The sequence below is a fragment of the Lepidochelys kempii genome, chromosome 8, assembly GCF_965140265.1.
Source record: "Lepidochelys kempii isolate rLepKem1 chromosome 8, rLepKem1.hap2, whole genome shotgun sequence".
NCBI classification, from domain to species: Eukaryota; Metazoa; Chordata; order Testudines; family Cheloniidae; genus Lepidochelys; species Lepidochelys kempii.
In genome coordinates this window covers 53,318,890-53,338,011 of record NC_133263.1, presented here as the reverse complement: position 1 = coordinate 53,338,011, position 19,122 = coordinate 53,318,890, and the positions used below count along the sequence as shown (strand labels likewise).

The following is a 19,122-nucleotide window of genomic DNA, read 5'->3' as shown; positions in this document are numbered from 1 at the left end:
TGGCAGGGGAGAAGTACTGCCACATTTGGCAGGGAGGGAGCCTGGAATATTTCAGCAATTTCAGTTTAAAGCTATTGATGCTATAGACCTTTATTATGAAGAAGGATGGATCTTATTTTTGAAATAGACTTAACAGGGTGGTAAATTCAGAAAAAAATTAGTTTGCCTGACTCTGAGTTTTGCCATTTTTGTTTATTCATAAATTGGATGAAGAAGGAGCAACTTCTACTAATTAGCATCTTGATTTGCCCTGTGAACAGGAGAAGAATTTTCTTCCTAACCCCACCTATCCAAAACTCACCATTTCCTTTGCTTAGGCTTAAGGTTGCTCAAGTGCAAATTCTACCAAAACAATCACTACAAGTCAAAGAAATCCCAGTCTAGATAACATTAATTAATGCCTTATAGATATGCATGTACTGACAAGTTATATCCATTATATTTCTACATGTAAGCATATGAGGTCAGAATTAAGGCTGTGACATCCACGGTTAAATGACAACAGTAAAGATGCATAAGTCCAGTCTATACTACAGATTTCACCATTGTAACCATCACTGGAGCTATATTCACGGTGAATTATGTCTACAAACTTTGCTAGTGTAGACGAAGTCATTGTGTTTAAACAAGAGTATTAAACTGTGTTTGCCACATGTAGGCAAAAGCCTCTAGATTAGATCCTCTTTGTCCATAGGTTATTTATTTCTCTAAATGATTCTGTCAAAATCGCTAAAGGAGTTCAAGTGCCTCTCCATACCACCTTCAAAGTGCCTTCTCCTTCCTGAAGTGGGCAAGCTGTAGCAGTATACACCCAGCTTGTGATCTCAGCCAGTCAAAACTACCCCAAAACACAGGGGTATTTCATGGAGTTGTTGTCACCGGTTCTTTTCCTTGTAGAAGAGTCATAGTTAGGAACTGCCATTTCAAATTAAACTACTGGCCCATCTAGATAAGCATCCTGTTTCCAGCAGTGGCCAATACTAGATAATTCACCTAATCAGAGTTGCAGAGTTATGACATGAAGGGAGTGGGAATAAAAAACCCTTACTACCTGAGGCACATAGTTTCATTTCCCTTAGATTATTATATTAAACTTCTATAATCACAGAGGTTTATAGCGCTCATAAAATTATCCAGTCCTTCTTAAAAACAACATAATACTATAACGTGTCTCATTGGCTTCCTGCAACATTACATTCTACAGACTAACAATACGCTGCATAAATTATTTCCTTTTGTTTGTTAAATTTAATCTTTGTTTCATAATAAATTCCTTTTCCAAACTAAGTAATCCCAATCTTTGTAAAATCTTCTATGTAAATTCTACCATGTTTCCAACTATTTGTCATTTCTTTAGACCTTTTCAGTCTCTGCCATATTTATTTTGAGATCAGGCAACTAAAACAGACCACAGTACTCAAGTTGTGAGAGTACTATTGCAACAATTTTCCATCTGTGGTCCATGGACCACTTATTGATGGTGTGTGAAGAGTTGGTTGCATGGTGTTGGCTTTCATCCAGATTGCAGCCTGCCTTAAAATACAGCTAAAATGTATTAGGAAAATATTTAATATTACTTTAATTAAACAATTGTCATAGCTTCAAAAAATAACAAAACATAATTGTGTATGAGAGGGGAGGCAGTCCCTGAGAATCTCTGTAGATAAGTCTGCAAAATAACCTCATGTGTTCAGTTAACAACGTTCTGAAATATTCAGAAAAGTCAGAAATGCTTGTTCTCTACCCAACAGAGAAGTCGTTCAGTCATTTGAGCGAGTGTGAAAAAGTCATGACTCTTTTCTTTAATAGCCCTATAGCTGAAACATCTGGGGTTTGAAAATTGTGATTTAGCATGGAAATAGTCCTGTCATAGGAGTAGTGCATGGCCCCATTCTAGAAAAACCTAATCATTTGGCCAAATTACAAGCTGTGGAAAATTAAGCATGGAGCCTGGCCAGTACTTAATTTTCAAAGCTCAATAAGTGTGCATTTAATTCAATCCTCAGAATGTCTCCCACCTAACCAGAATGTGCTTTACCAGGATCTGGGAAAAAGGATCCTCCCCCCCACAAAGTCTAGGTGGAATGCATAGGATTAGGAGCCAAGAAACAGGAATTCTAGTTCCACCCTTTTCCTCCCAAGATGACTAATTCTTTGCCCTTCACAAACTTGAAGTAGTGAGGTCTCATTAACACCAACTCTTGTAAAATGAAATATAGTTATTCCCACTTTACAGACAGTGGAGCACAAAGAGAAGTGATGGTTATGTTCACATAGACCGTTTTTGGAGGAGCTCATAACTCTGGTCTTTGATTTGTGAGATCATGCAAGTGTTGCCAACTCAATTTTACCATGAGTCTTTCAGTGTTTTTCTTAAAGACCTGGCTCCTGGAGACAATCAATTGCATGAGATTCTGTTTCCATTAATGACACGTTTCAGAGTAGCAGCCGCGTTAGTCTGTATTCGCAAAAAGAAAAGGAGTACTTGTGGCACCTTAGAGACTAACCAATTTATTTGAGCATAAGCTTTCGTGAGCTACAGCTCACTTCATCGGATGCTCCGATGAAGTGAGCTGTAGCTCACGAAAGCTTATGCTCAAATAAATTGGTTAGTCTCTAAGGTGCCACAAGTACTCCTTTTCTTTTTGTTTCCATTAAAACAGTTCCAGCCCTCTCAGTTGTGGAAAAAGGCTCAGAAAACATGAGCTGGGTGCTTCCTAAACACTCAGAAACCAGAAGGTAAAAGAACAAACTCCAACTATTATTGTTATTAAAAACCCGTGATTTGAGGTGTGCTTGGGGTTGGCAATACTGCGTGATCCTTAGAACCTCTACAGCAAATTGTTTCAAGTCTCTGTGTGGAAATTCTTAAATGTGGCTGGTAATGTTTACCCATCTTTGCAAAGCTCAAACATCTAAACATGAAAGTATACTATGTAGGTGCAAAGTAGCATTAACCATTTTGTACAGGGGATAACTAAGAGATAGACTGACTATTCGGGAGGAACCATGGTGATTACAAAGAGTTTCCATTACAAGTTTATGTATATGTATTGTCACCCACTTTGCCTCTCTATGTTGCTAATCAGCTTTGCAAAGCATTGGCTAAACCGATATATAGCTACAAAAGAGCTATGATACTATTCCATAGTTTTTGGGACACATCTGTCCAGCTTTACCCACCCAAACACCTCCTTTATCTAAGGGAAATGTGTTCAGGGCTAGGAGGCAAAAGGGCTCAAGTTCCCTTTTCTCTTCTTCCCGTTTCAGGCGAAGATTTGCTCAGGCCTCACAAAGGCGACAGAATTTTAAAATCTGCAGTATACTAAGGAGCAGCACATGGTTTTGTTGCAGGGAAAATTACTTTTTCAGTCAGCCAAGTTATCAGCAATTGAAGGTCAGGTAGTGAGTGATCAGGCACAAGAGATTCTGGCTAAACTTATTAAGTACACAAAAAGGATGTGCTGTGCATGTATTTGTCAGATATGTAAACTCACTCTTTAGCTCGCCTTCCTGCCCCCTTCGTCCTAACAAGCATATGATAAAGAAAAGAACCAGAAAACAACCCTATAATCATGTAAAGCGAGGCTTCTGTCTTTTTTCTATGCTTCTCCGTCTTCTCTCAGATTATGGGTAGAAGGAATGTGAACTGTGTGTAACCTGTACTCCCCGTTTTGGGGAAAGAATTCCTTATACAGATAAGCCTCCATGTTCATACCTACCCCAGAACTTCAAACAGACTGGGTTAACCGGCTTGAACTGGAAGAGATATCACACTGTATGTTGAACCAGGCTATAAAAGCCCATCTCTGTTCTTTGTTCAGGGCTTCACCATTTTCCTCTGTAAAGGAATTGGTGAGCCCTTCAGCTGTCATACTCGCTAGCATTAAAGGGTCTCACTTTATCAAAGAGCCAAGACTCTGTGTTTTGTTTGGCTAATACAGAAGTCCAGGGAAGGCTACCCTCCTAACCCTAGACGGGAAGGGAAACCTTTTTCCCTAACAATTTGGGGGCTCGTCCGGGATTGCCGCTTCTCTGGACCGGTGGACGGTCAGGACTCTGAATCCTTCTTGCCGGCACCTGGGTTGCTTTAACCCTGAAGGCTTCCTGTCTCGCTTCCACCCGCCACTTCGGCAAAATAAGGCATCCCTAAAGGCACTAGGGTCCGGACCTATTGGTGAACACCGGCCGGTGGGAACTTGGTGAGTTCTGAATTTTTCCTTTGTGATTGTCTAGATAACAGCCGGGGGTTCCGTCTTTAGGAAAAGATGGGCGGGGGGTCCAGTAGAACTGTTGATCCTTCTATGCCTCTGGGCTATATGTTAAAACATTATGATAGGGATATCAAGGCCTTACAATCGGATGGCAACAAAGCTTTGTAAAGTTTATATTTCTGTGTCAAGGTCCCTGGGTGGGAATGACGCAAGACGACCCGGAACCAGGAAATCGCTGGCCGGGGGAGGGAACATTTGAGTTACATAACATTGTTCAATTACGAAAAGTATTGTATGATTTGCAACCGCGGCAACTTAAGTATTCTGATGTATGGATAAGGGAGGCCGAACAGCGCAAAAGCGCCAGTGTAACTACTAGTTTACGTGCTGAGGTAGAAAAACTTAAAGCCATGCGGCCCCCACCCTACAATCCAGAATCTAGTAATGCTGACTGGAAGCTAAAAGCGTTAAAGTCTATTTATCCCCAACTCCCACTGAAAGAAGCAGGGGACCCTATATCATTGGAAGAATGTACCTGGCTATCGGGTGGGGTACCGCAGCCTGACCCCGATGAACCCATGCCCCCGAACGGGGAGAGGAGCGGCCCCATTCTCCCGCTAGCTACCGATATCCCCACAACCGACACAGAGCTGGGGGATGATCCGGAGGCTGGCACCTCTACCGGGGGTTGGCATGTCCTGATCCGCGACACCCCAGTGATGCGACCCCTGCAAAGACCCGGTCTCATAGTTCTCTAGGCACACCTAAGGCGAAAGTTACTGGAGCTGCAATAGCTAGTGCAGTCCAAATGCCTATGTGACAACTGCCGAGCGGTAGAGGGGGGACACAGATGGTGTATGTCCCTTTTACCAGCACGGATCTAATGAATTGGTCATCTACTTTTCCCTCATTTCGACAGTGTCCAGAAGAATTTATTAAAAAGTTGAAGGGTATTTTCACAATGTATAATTGTAATTATGATGATGTGGAGATGATTTTGAATCAAGTGCTAAGTCAGGGTGAGAAGGAAACGGTGTATAAGAAAGCTAGAGAGGTGGTGCAAGGCAGGGCAGCTTATCCGCAAGAGAAACCTGAAATGGATTGGGATGTTCCGGAGACCGTTCAAGAGTGGGATAAAATGAGAAAGCGAATCTTAGAAGCATTAGAGGATATGTCTAAGCCTGTGTATGACTGGGGAAAGGTAGATGCATGTGTTCAAAAGCATGATGAGCACCCAGGGGAATTCTTCCACTGCTTTTGTAAGGTTTTGAAAAACCACGGCGGCTTAGATCCAACCTCCCCTGTAGCAAAAACACAAGTGATAGGCCAGTATGTAAAAAACTTATTACCATTCGCTCGGAAGTATGTGTGTAGTCAACCAGCTTATGAAAACAAAACACTGGAGGAGGTGGTGGGGTTAGCAGCCCATGCCTGGAGGAATAGGAAGGAATTAGACACTAAGAGGTCCGAAAAGCTCCTTAATCTGCAGTTGCAAGGTTTCCAAGACGGCTCTCGGGACGAGATGCAAGCCATAGGAGGGGAGGCTTTTGGGGACGAGGTGGAAGAGGAGGCAGCTCTACCCAGGGATGGGGACCACAAGGTCAGAACTTCCAGCCACGGCCCGGGAGGGCAGGGCCAGATGAGTGCCGGTGGTGCCGACAAAAAGGACACTGGGCTGCCCAGTGCCCAAATTACCCCCTCCAGTCAGCTGACCCTCTTATGCAAGCCTACCAGAGGGTACAGGAAAGGGGGGGAGAAAAAGGGAGTACTGATTGAAAGCTAGCCACCCACAATGCTTCGTCCCCCTCGCCAGGAACCCCCTCCACTTCTTGGACAGTGCAGTTGGATGCAAACCACCCGGAACTTCCAGTTGTGGTGGGAGGAAAAACTTACTCAATGTTAATTGACACTGGGGCAGATAGAAGTACTCTACAGGACCCCAACCTTCCTACCACTTCTGCCACCGTAAAAGCTATAGGCGTTGGTGGCACCGTGTGCGCCCTTCCTCTAACTGCGGAGCAAGCGGTCCAGCTTGGCCCGTTATCAGAGGATCATAGCTTTTTAATTGCAACTTCCTGTCCTGCAAATCTATTAGGCAGAGATTTGTTATGTAAACTACGAGCAACTATAACTTGCAGCCCGGAGGGGCTAATATCTCTCAGTCCCTACTTCTGTCCCTGAAGCTACGGTAATGGCATTGTTAGCCACTAATGCCACCACAATTACACCCACTGCCCCCCTTGTCCCTGCTGAGTTATCTGATATTCCTGAAGCATTGTGGGCCTCGGTGTCCACTGAAACTGGACTTTTAAAGTCAGCAGAACCAGTTTATATCACTTACCGTACAGACATCCCTCTGCCCCGAAAAATGCAAAATCAATTGCCTAAAGAGGCCATAGAGAGCATTCGGCCAGTCCTACAACAGCTTTTAACTCAAGGAATCATTAAAGAGGCTACCAGCCCTTGCAATACACCTATTCTTCCTGTTAAGAAACCCAAGCCTGGCCCCGATAGCAAACCAGTTTACCGTTTCGTGCATGACCTCCGACTGATTAATGCTATTGTGATCCTGAGAGCTCCAGTTGTTCCCAATCCAGCAACTATTTTAACTGCTATTCCCCCAGGAGCTACTTATTTTACTGTGATTGATCTGTCTTCAGCATTTTTAAGCATCCCTGTGCACCCAGACTCACAGTTCCTATTTGCCTTTACCTTTGACGGATGTCAATACGTATGGACCCACCTCCCTCAGGGCTACAGGGAGAGCCCTACCATCTTCAGCCAGTATTTAAAGCGAGATCTGGACTCTATTTCGTTGACTATGGGTTCTACTTTGATTCAATACGTTGATGATCTGTTATTGTGCTCTACAGCCAAGACTGCCTGTGTACAAGACACTCAAATCCTTCTTTTTGCATTGGCTGAAAAAGGTCACAAGGTGGCACTCTCCAAGCTACAGTTTGCCCAACCCGAGGTGGAATATTTAGGGCATCGTATTTCACATGCCTCTACTGCACTTACTCAGGACAGGATTGAAAGCGTTCTGAGTATGCCGAGGCCTACCACTAAAAAACAACTCCGCCAGTTACTGGGAGCAAGTGGCTATTGTAGAGCCTGGATTCCGGCTTATGCGGAGTTAGTGCACCCCCTCACCAATTTGCTGTTGGATTCCGTTCCCGAACCCCTGCCATGGACGACTCTACACAACAATGCCCTTACCACGCTCAAACAAGCATTAACTTCTGCACCAGCCCTGGGCAGACCGGATTACGCAAAGCCTTTCACCTTGTTTTGCCATGAACAATCTGGCACGGCCTCTGGTGTGCTAACTCAGCCCTTTGGGCCTGGCCAGCGACCGGTGGCTTATTTTTCAGTCCTTCTTGACCCAGTGGCTCAGGGTCTTCCGCCCTGTCTCTGCGCTGTTGCGGCTGCCGCTGTATTGGTTGAAAAAGCTTCGGGACTTACCTTGGGCCACCTTCTTCTAGTTCAAGTGCCTCATGCCGTTGCAGCGCTTCTTAATCGTGGATCCACGCAGCACCTCACAGCAGCCAGATTGACCAGGTACGAGTTGGCCTTGCTCGCCAATCAGGCTGTTACCCTACGCCGCTGCAAAGTCCTGAATCCTGCAACCGTTTTGCCTCTGCCTGAGGACGGGGAACCTCATAATTGCCTCCACTTGGTGGATTTGATCTCCACGCCTCGTCCTGACCTCTCTGATATTCCATTACAGAATCCTGACCTCCAATTGTTTTGTGACGGCTCCACCTGTCGGGACGAGTTTGGGGCCTTACGAGTTGGCTATGTAATTGTTACCCTGATGGCAACGCTTGAAGCGCATGCCTTACCTACACAAAAGTCAGCGCAAGCAGCAGAACTCGTGGCGCTTGTTAGGGCCTGTCAATTAGCTGAAAACAAAACTGTGGCCATCTATACTGACTCCAAATATGCCTTTTCAGTATGCCACTCTACTGGACAACTTTGGAAACATCGTGGGTTCCTTACCTCCAGTGGCTCTCAGATTTCCCATGTTGCCTTGATTTCGGCCTTGTTAGAGGCTATTCAACTTCCTGCAGCTGTTTCGGTTACGCACTGTAAGGGCCACTCCCGCGCCTCGGATGAGGTTTCCAAGGGAAATGCTGAAGCCGATTCGGCGGCCCGTCATGCTGCCCTCTGTGGGGCTCCAGCCCCTTTTCCTTTTTTGGCACCCCTGCTACTGCAACCAGTGACGCCAGCCATTTTGCTCTCTGCCCAGCAGACGACGCCCCCGGCCGAAGTTAGCCGTTGGAAATCCATTGGATGCCACCTAAATGAGGACAACCTCTATGTCAGCCTGGACGGTCGTCCAGTTCTCCCAAGACAACTCCTCCCTCAGGTTTCCCAGGCACTCCACCTGGCCTCGCACCTGGGAAAGTGGGGATTAGTGGCTCAAATGGAGAAGTTGTTTTTTTGCTCCGGGGTCCATGCAGCTGCGAAGACCATCACTGCACAGTGTGAATTGTGTTAATGGTATAATCATCAAGGAGCAATCAAACCACAAGTTATGGGACATTGCAAACTGCCTGAGTACCCATTTGCTGTGGTCCAGATGGACTTCATGGACTTATCACCAGTGACAGGACTAAAACACTTGCTTGCCCTGGTTGACCTTTTTTCAGGGTGGGTTGAGGTTTTCCCCACTCGAAGGGCAGATGCAGTATCCATAGCAAAGCGTCTCCTCAAGGATATTGTTCCCCGCTTTGGGATAGTGACTCGTTTGGAAAGTGACCAAGGCCGCCATTTCACTTCCCAAATTATTCAACACTTAGCGAAGGCCCTCGGCATAAAACAGGCCTTGCATACCCCCTATCATCCACAAAGTTCAGGAAAAGCAGAAAGGGTGAATGGGCTGATAAAAACCCAATTAGCAAAGCTATGCGAGCAGACTGGATTAAAGTGGCCTGAAGTGTTACCCATAGTATTAACCAATCTTTGTAATACACCCCATAGGAAGCATTTGTTGACACCGTTCGACATTCTATTTGGCCGACCCTTGCCGATTCCTCTAACCAGTGTAGATGGGTTTGCCCCAGCGAAAACTTCATTAATGGCTGGGCAAGATAAGTTGGCGGGTTATTGTCGCATGTTGCAAGATGCATTGAGTGATGTGTGGGCCAGAGTAAAAGATGCCCAACCTTCACCGCTTGATACTTGTGCGCACTCTCTTTTTCCAGGTGACTTTGTCTGTGTTAAAATCCATCGAAGGAAGCATTGCCTGGAACCAAGGTGGTCGGCCCCGGCCCAAGTCCTTCTGACTACTCCAACTGCAGTGAAGGTCCAGGGCACCGATAGATGGGTGCACTGCAGCCACTGTAAAAAGGTTCCTGCTCCAACATCCCCAATGACTGCCATCACGACTGCCGCTTCTACATGAACTGTGTACCGGTCGGTCAGCAGAATCAGAAGCAGTTACAGAACTCTGGAGCATTAGTTATACTGTTACAAATATTGTATTAATATTATTTTTTTTTGTGTTGTTAGTAGCTGGTAGTGTTTATAATGTATGCATGGCTATGGGCGTTAACCTGGACCTCTGCCCTGGGGGGTTGGGATGAAAATACGTTTCTACAATTAGCCCAAAATTTAACCAACCCATGGAATGTTAGTGATTGTTGGGTGTGTTCCCACTTCTCCTCCCATTCACTGCAAGGGTTCCCCATTTTGCCGGTTCCAGCGCTCCTCGATTCTTGGCAAAATGGTTCGGCGTGGTACGGCCAAAAGGAAAAAAGGGGAAGGGGACCCACAGATTTTAGGACCTGGATCCCAAACTATCGCCCAGACTTGCTTGTTAAGGCCCCCTTGTGCGTAGAGAAAAGGTCGCTACGCTCCCGAGGTAAAACTACTCTGGAAAAATACCCAAAAACCCACTGTGAGAAAATTCTAATTTTGGGAAAAAATGCAAGCACTACTCTTTTGCTGTATCCCAATGGTACTGAGGTAGCCAACTATGCCCATGCTGGAGGCTATGTGGGGTACATTCTCATACAACTCAATTTACTGGTCTTACATTATGGAAATTGGGGGAATAGGACCCAATCCTGATGATGCTGCATCCCTGGTGGGACGATTGCAGGATGTTTCTCAGAACTCAGGGGGCAATAAAGGCAACTATAGCATAGTATTAGGAGATCACCATTTATGGTGGGTTTGTGGTACTTGGGCAGGAAAAACTTTGCCCCCAAAGTGGTTAGGAAGATGCATGGTGGCCTTCGCCTGGCCAGGAGGGATGCATCATAGAGACTTAATAGAAATCAAAGACACAACTCGACGAACCCATCGAGATACCAGTTATAATCCTATTGTCAAGGAAGGCAGTGCAGGCATGCGAGCCTTCCGTAATCTTTTTCCGTGGGTGAGGGTGGGCCAACTTGAATACGCTCTAAAAATATGAAAAGGAGTACTTGTGGCACCTTAGAGACTAACCAATTTATTTGAGCATGAGCTTTCGTGAGCTACAGCTCACTTCATCAGATGTTTACCGTGGAAACTGCAGCAGACTGCTGCAGTTTCCACGGTAAACATCTGATGAAGTGAGCTGTAGCTCACGAAAGCTCATGCTCAAATAAATTGGTTAGTCTCTAAGGTGCCACAAGTACTCCTTTTCTTTTTGCGAATACAGACTAACACGGCTGTTCCTCTGAAACCTCTAAAAAATATGTTAGCCGAAATGGAAATATTTACTAACGCCACTCGAGATGCAATCCAAGCCTTGCAAGAAGAAATAAGCTCACTAGCCCGTTACAGTATGCAAAACAGGTTGGCCCTGGATCAGCTTTTAAGTGCGCAGGGAGGGGTGTGCACATTTCTCAATGCCACATGCTGCCTTTATGTGAATCAAAGCAGACGCATAGTCATGGATACTAATATAATTGCAAAAGTGTCAGCCTTCTTTCATAAGCAGGCCTATATTTCTCCCAGTGTGGGCTTTGACTTATGGGGCTGGCTCACCAGCTGGCTGCCTAACTTTGGATGGCTAAAAACCTTGTTTGTGTATGGAGTGGGATTCCTTATGATTGTGGGTCTGCTGTGTGTCCAGTTGTTGTGCCCTCTTCCACTGGGTATGTACCAAAGCCATGAGCCCAGCAAAGATGATATATATAAAAAGAGGTGGTGTTAACCAAGATGAAAAGCACATGAACATGTTAAACAATGAATAATGAGCCATGTAAGATAATTATCTTCAGGCTCAAAGGGGGGAACTGATAAAGAAAAGAACCAGAAAACAACCCTATAATCATGTAAAGCGAGGCTTCTGTCTTTTTTCTATGCTTCTGTCTTCTCTCTAAGGTTATGGGTAGAAGGAATGTGAACTGTGTGTAACCTGCACTCCCCGTTTTGGGGAAAGAATTCCTTATACAGATAAGCCTCCATGTTCATACCTACCCCAGAACTTCAAACAGACTGGGTTAACCGGCTTGAACTGGAAGAGATATCACACTGTATGTTGAACCAGGCTATAAAAGCCCATCTCTGTTCTTTGTTCGGGGCTTCACCATTTTCCTCTGTAAAGGAACTGGTGAGCCCTTCAGCTGTCGTACTCACTAGCATTAAAGGGCCTCACTTTATCAAAGAGCCAAGACTCTGTGTTTTGTTTGGCTAATACAGAAGTCCAGGGAAGGCTACCCTCCTAACCCTAGACAGGAAGGGAAACCTTTTTCCCTAACACATACACTTTTGGACAACTGGAAACCCAGCAGAGTTAGGAAGGGAAAGAAGATATGTAATTAGTGTTTGGACTATAAAATGTCTATATATGTATTCCTAGTCACAACAAGTAGACGTTATGTTTGAACTAGTTGAAGGGTCAATGCCTGCTAGATTATTTTGCCATATGTTTACTTTAGATTTTCCCAAATGCTATCTTGTTTTCCTAATTACAGGTATTTTGCAAGTGTATAGTTGGGATAATTTCCTGAGATCTGGAGATTCCTGAGTTAAAATTTAAAATATGATTTATTATATTTCATAAAAAAATTTCAGTGGTTGTCTAAGAGCACCAAAACTTTTGCAAAAAATCTATTAAGTTCCATACAAAAGTTTTGAGGAAATTAAGGTAGCAAAGCACTCTGGGAGTGGGTGCATTCAATTGTTTTCTCTAAGGGAAAAAAAATTCTCTAGCATATAGGATGCCCCAGGGGAGTGAGGGGGAGTAAGGGAGATTGACTGAAGAAACTGATGGAATAATTGAGGCTGTTGAAAAACTCAGGCTGCATGGTTTGGGAAATGATATCTTTCCAATCTTGCCTTCTGCCAAATTACAGAGCACATACAACTCTGAAGGTAAGGCACAGAAATGAAAACATCACTACCAGGGAACTAAAGATTAGTGATTAGAGGTCCACCAATGCAAAAGGGTGCTTTTAAAATTCCTCCTCCAGACATAAGTATGTTGGGGGGAAGGGAGATGGGAATAGGAAGGTTAATAGACATTGTCTCCTGGGAAAGTCTTCAATTAATAGCGAGGGCAACCAGAAAGACAAGATAGATGATGCAGAACCAACTATTGTCTCCCCTTATGGAATGAAAGCGAACACATTGTACAAAGACAAGTCTATTTTAAACAGGTTATTGATGGCTTAATTTCCCTCTAGGGAGTGAACATTATTCAAATTCATTTTTCCTTTTTTATTTTAACAGCTATTAAGAAAAAACAGTTAGCAAGAAGGTAATAAGCAAGCAATTATCAGATGAAGGGAAACAGGTTTCCAAGGTATCACAGTGAAATACAGAGCCCACAAATGGCATTGTGCAAGACTCCAGTGAAATTTCACAGTCAAATCACATTCAGGTTTAGCTTTTAGACTTCTCACCAAGCAGAGAACATAAAAGCTTTTTACCCCTCATGGGCATTTACACCAATGTTCGTCTAATTATTCTGCATCATTTAAGATACAGTTTTTTCCATTTAAATGATACATGCCTAATTCAAAGATCAGCAGACAAGTATTAACACTGTTGCTTATCTGTTAGAGATAATTCTCCTACTTAGGTTCTTAAAGAGCACCCTTCATCAGGTATTTGAGTGCCACACAAAATTACAAAGTCTACACTAGATTATGTTTCCTCTCTCCAGTCTGCAAAGACTGAACTCTTCCCTGCCCCACTACTTTCAAAGAAAGTTCTCAAAGTATGTGTGACAATACTGTGACACATTCAAGGTAGCTGGAGTCTTCTCTAATTCGGAGAGGTCACAGAATTTCCAAATTTCCCCAAGGAACATCCCTTACCCGGCTGTATTTTCAATCCTAGAACTAAAGGGCCAATTTGAAACCCAAGTAGTAGTTTTACTAGTTCCGCTCTGAATTTGTGAAATCTTTGGTGTCATTCGAATTTGTGGAACAAGTAAGATGTTGTCTAAGTGTCCTTGCTTTAAGAGATGGTCTTTCAATTGGATAGATTTATGAAAGCCTATGTCCACCACAACTTTTAAACTGAGCTACTGTGTTCAAACCTTGTTAGAGAAATCATTTTAAGTTTAAAACAAAAATTAAGTGAGGACAAGGCTTCAGCTTGTTTGTTGGTCTGCCTTCCAAAAGCCAACCTTTTGATGCACAGCATAATTCCCAAATCAGAAAGTCCAGAAGTTTGGTATCTTGTCCCTGGAGCATCTCCGCAGAATAGGAACCTGAGCATTACTACTGTTAGTCTCTAAGGTGCCACAAGTCCTCCTTTTCTTTTTGCAGATACAGAACAACACGGCTGCTACTCTGAATACTGCTTTCAAGAGGATCTTTACAGCCCAAATGAAAAGAAAGATTTAAAGTAGAGTCATGTTTTCCCATCGCACAAGGCTCAGTCCCTAGCACTCTGCTGGCACTTTATAAATAACAAGGCAAGAAATCCATTCAGTTATTGCCATTGCTTGTACAACAAAAAGTCTGATGAAAAGGGACTACATAAGCCGAATGGTGTATTCCTCCCAGCAAGAAAGGTACATTTTGTTTCCCAAAACAACTTCTAAACAAAACATTCTTGGACAAAGTAGCCTCATTTCCTGAAGTAACCTCAATTTCTTATTTTTACTCTTCCTAAAATCCGTGCACCACTAAAATGTCAAATCTAACAATATTCATTTAGTTCTGTATTTTATTGCTGATAATTGTAAAAACTAGAATCAGAGGTCTCACCCACATGAAGGGCTACTCAAATGGGGACTGTCACAAATATAAAGGGAAGGGTAACCACCTTTCTGTATACAGTGCTATAAAATCCCTCCTGGCCAGAGGCAAAACCTTTTCACCTGTAAAGGGTTAAGAAACTAAGGTAACCCCGCTGGCACCTGACCCAAAATGGCCAATGAGGGGACAAGATTCTTTCAAATCTGGAGGGGGGGGACGGGACACAAAAGGTTTGATCTGTCTGTGTGCTGCTTTTGCCAGGAACAGATCAGGAATGCAGCCTTACAACTCCTGTAAAGTTCGTAAGTAAGTAATCTAGCCAGAAAATGCGTTAGATTTTCTTTTGTTTAATGGCTGGTAAAATAAGATGTGCTGGACGGAATGTATATTCCTGTTTTTGTGTCTTTTTGTAACTTAAGGTTTTGCCTAGAGGGATTCTCTATGTTATGAATCTGATTACCCTGTAAGGTATTTACCATCCTGATTTTACAGAGGTGATTCTTTTACCTTTTCTTTAATTAAAATTCTTCTTTTAAGAACCTGATTGATTTTTCATTGTTCTTTTGTTCCAAGGGTTTGGATCTGTGTTCACCTGTACAAATTGGTGAGGATTCTTATCAAGCCTTCCCCAGGAAAGGGGGTGTAGAGCTTGCAGGGATATTTTGGGGGAAGACGTCTCCAAGTGCGCTCTTTGCCTGGTCTTTGTATAAGACGCTTGGTGGTGGCAGCATACGGTTCAAGAACAAGGCAAAGTTTGTACCTTGGGCAAGTTTTTAACCTAAGCTGGTAAGAATAAGCTTAGGGGGTCTTTCAGGCACATCCCCACATCTGTACCCTAGAGTTCAGAGTGGGGAAGGAACCTTGACAGGGACAAATGGTGAAATCTCTCTCTAAATCTGAGCAATTCAAAAAGGAAGTAAAATGATACATTCCCAGATACAAGTACTTTAAGGTGGAGTGAAAGTTCAAAGTACTTATCAGTGATTCAGAGTAAAATACATTCTCAGGGTATGTCTACACTACCCACTGGATCGGCGGTCAACGATCGATCCAGAGGGGATCTAATCTAGACATGACAAATCAATCCCCGAGCGCTCTCCCATCGACTCCTGTACTCCACCGCTGCGAGAGGCGCAGGCGGAGTCGACGGGGGAGCGGCAGCAGTTGACTCACTGCAGTGAAGACACCATGGTAAGTCGACCTAAGTACATCGACTTCAGCTACGTTATTCATGTAGCTGAAGTTGCATAACTTAGATCGATTCCCCACCCCCTACCCCACAGTGTAGACCAGGGCTAAGATGTTCCAATTATCTCCCAAACCAAGTATTATAAATGCAAGAAATTCAGAAAACTTAAGAATTTTAAGCATGGTAAGATATAGAAATTCATAACAAGGGCACCCAGCTTCAATTTTGTCCTGTAATATTATACAATAACCATATAATTAAAGCATTTTAGTGTTCATGGTATCAGATCAGATTAAACTAATTTTTAAAGACATTGTGATGCTTTGGAAACATGGAATATCAACTTTGTAAGTGCTAAATCAGGAGCTCTCAACCTTTTTCCTTTCTGAGGCCCCCCTGAACATGCTATAAAAACTCAAGGGTCCAGCAGGTGGTGGGGAGGGAAGAACTCAGCACTCTGGGCCAGGGCTGGGCCCTCGGGCATAGGCATAGTTTCACTTCTATTTTGGGTGGGAGGGGCTGGCGGGGCTTGGCCCAGCTCTGCACAGCAGGGTCCAAGAAAGTAGCACCACCTCCACCCCCGACTTGCCTCAGCAGGCCACCCAGCCTGTCTGGGTTGTGTGGTGGGGGTTCAGCTCAAAAAGTTTGAAAACTGCTCAGGGTACAGGAAGGGCGTAGCGAGGGGCTGTGTGGAGGGAGGGGGTTAGCTCAAGGTGCAGGGAGGAGGTAGCTAGGGGCCGCGTGCAAGCAGGTGGGTTAGCTCAGGATTCTGAGAGGGGGTAGCTAAGGGCTGTGTGCCAGGAGGTCTCCCCTGTGGTCACTGCTCCCCAAGGGCTCTGCCGGCCACAGAGCGGGGTCCCCCTGCCTAGGCAGCTCTTACCAGCTACGTGAGCTGAGCAGCAGCCACAACCTGGGCACCAGCAGCAAACGGGGGAAATGCACTCCCCGCTGATTCCAGCTTCCCACCTCCGAATCTGATCTGGCCGGGGGAGGTAGGGAGAGGAGGAAGGGGGTGTGTGGAGTTGCCCCCGGGACTGCCCCGCTCTGGACTGTAGTGTGGGGGGCGGGCACGGCTCGGGGTTTCAGCCCTGTGGTGGGAGACTCTGGGGCTCAGGCTCTCTGAGTTTCAGCCATGAGTTCCCGCAGACCCCCGGTTGAGAACCGCTGTACTAGATCTTTAGATACTAGCTAGTGAGCATACTCCCGGCTCAGTGGGTAAGCTATAAGAGACAGTTCCTGTAGGAACTGAAGTTACTAGTGGATAATTAATGAACTTGCTAATGTAGGTGACCAGCCCGTGGAAAGTTCACTCTGAGGAAAACAGCATATACTGGTTTGACCTGGTTAAAGAGGCCCAGCAAATAAAGAACTATAAGGTGCATAAAACAGACAGCCTTAATCTAGAAAACAGACCACTCACAACCGATTCAAGAACTAACATAAAACTGTGACCAAGATGGGCAGACCCTGCAGAAAAGGCCTGACTAGTTTTAATCCTATCAGTGTCCCCACGTGGAGAATTGATAATGCTTTTGTTCTGAATAAACAGTACTTTGCTACATGGAAGCTGGCTAGTTAACCCTGTCTTTGCTCCTGAGAGAAAAGGACTGCAGATGCTGAACTGAAGTCAGACCTACTGCTCAGGAACATAACTACAATGTCAAGCGACTCCTTCCATTTTTCAGGAACATAACATTGTAGTTATGTTCCTGAAAAATGTGACTAAGCAAAACGATGTTAAGCAAATCCAATTTCCCCATAAGAATTAATATAAATGGGGGCGGGGGGGGTTAGGTTCCAGGGAATTTTTTTTCACCAAACAAAGAACTTATATATATATATACACACACACACACACACACACAGAGTATATGTTTTAAACAAACAATTTAATACTGTACACAGCAATGATGATTGTGAAGCTTGGTTGAAGTGGTGAAGTTAGAGGGTGGAAGAAGGTGGGATATTTCCCAGGGAATGCCTTATTGCTAAATGATGAACTAGCATTTGGCTGAGCCCTCAAGGGTTAACACATTGTTAATGTAGCCTCGCACTCTAGAAACACTAGAACGAAAGCACAGGCGTCATAACTTGTTCTGAAGATAAGATTAGAGGTTACCAGAAAAAAATTAAAGAGCTCCATGCACAGATTAAATTTATCCATGTTTACCTGATATTTTCCTTTCTTCGAGTAACGAAGTCTACAGATCCATTACAATGTGTACTTCAGCTTGTTTACACCTTGGGGGCATAACCAGACCCGTCAATCACTGGCTGTTGGGGAATGCCAAGCCCTGGATGTCAATTTCCTTCTCTGTTCTGGATGATCCATTTGTCTTCAGAGTGGGACAGATACATGAACTTTATTATTTTAAGAAAGGAAATGTTCAGGTAAGCATGGATAAATTTTTCCTATTCTTCTTCATGGTAACACCCACCAGTTCATCATAATGGGATTTTCATGGCAGTGTGTCAAGCAGGATCATCCTTTAAAATATGAACATCCAAAATGTTAATTATAAATATTTCCATCTATCCGTGGTCACTAAAGCATGGAGAGGACTTCTGCCAAAAGAAAGGAAATGACACTGGCTAAGATTAGTTGACCAATGTGCAGAACTTGGTGAGCTAATGGCTCTCTAGCAGATCTCAAAACAGACGACATGACTAACTCTGCCCTGAGAAATTGTCAGTTCTCCTAAGGACTGAACTTTGATGCTTAACAGAAGGAGGAATCTTATTGAATTACTCAGGAAATGAATGCTATGACAGGAAATAATAATCTATCTGAATTATTAGTACCATGCAGCATATCATTAGAAAAAACTCCCAACTTCAAATAAAAAAATTCATCTGTTGGAAACAGTAGCCATTGTGAGGCCTACTCAAATGACAGGAAATATACCGACACCTTCTACGGGGGATTCAATCTGGATAGTGCTGTAAGGAACAGAATGAGGTTCCGAGGTCATGGTCTATGACCTTGAGAAGTTGGAAGACTGAAGCCCTAAGGAAGCATTTAAAATTAGGATGTGTACAAAACTTCCAGCAAAATGGTCAAGTCTCTAAAATTATATTCCGAATATGTTCAAGAAAAGGAACACTCATACACCCATAATAAAGCCCTACTGTGCTTATAGCTATTCAAGGCTATCTTTTGCTAGTTTAACATGGTAGTTAATCGAAGGACTTTGCACAAGCCAGAATAATGAGTTCTACTTGTTAACTTCTCTTCTGGGGTCCATGAGAGCAATCACTTCATCCAGCCATTAATTTTAAACCTATCTGGTCCCAGATGGAAGACTGGTCTTGCAATAGCAGTCCTCTTCTGTGAGATAGACACATCCAGTTATCCAAAACTAGGTAAACAAACCTAACAAACACAGCCTCTTCAGCCAGAAAGTCATTAACAGTACTTCTGCCCAGCTGCCATTCCTAACTTTTGTATTTTCCTGGGGAGTGGTGGAAAAGATGGGAAGACATAGCAGGGACTCTGGCCAGATTTGCAAGTTGTCATTCACCACCTCAAATCCTGGGTCCTGACACAGACAGGCTACAACACCCA

The 19,122-nt window shown here is 44.0% G+C and overlaps 2 protein-coding genes across 3 annotated transcripts in view; both read right to left on the bottom strand.

The window, feature by feature from the left end:
- The window catches only part of XPR1 (xenotropic and polytropic retrovirus receptor 1), a 242,870-nt gene that overhangs the window by 108,114 nt on the left and 115,634 nt on the right, over window positions 1-19,122 (bottom strand). The gene's annotated exons all lie outside the window — the stretch shown is intronic.
- LOC140916417 (uncharacterized) overlaps window positions 10,019-19,122 on the bottom strand; it is a 36,742-nt gene continuing 27,638 nt past the window's right edge. Inside the window, exon 3 of the mRNA XM_073358066.1 lies at window positions 10,019-10,094. Coding sequence (XP_073214167.1) covers window positions 10,019-10,094 — 76 coding nt within the window. The remainder of the gene's footprint in view (window positions 10,095-19,122) is intronic.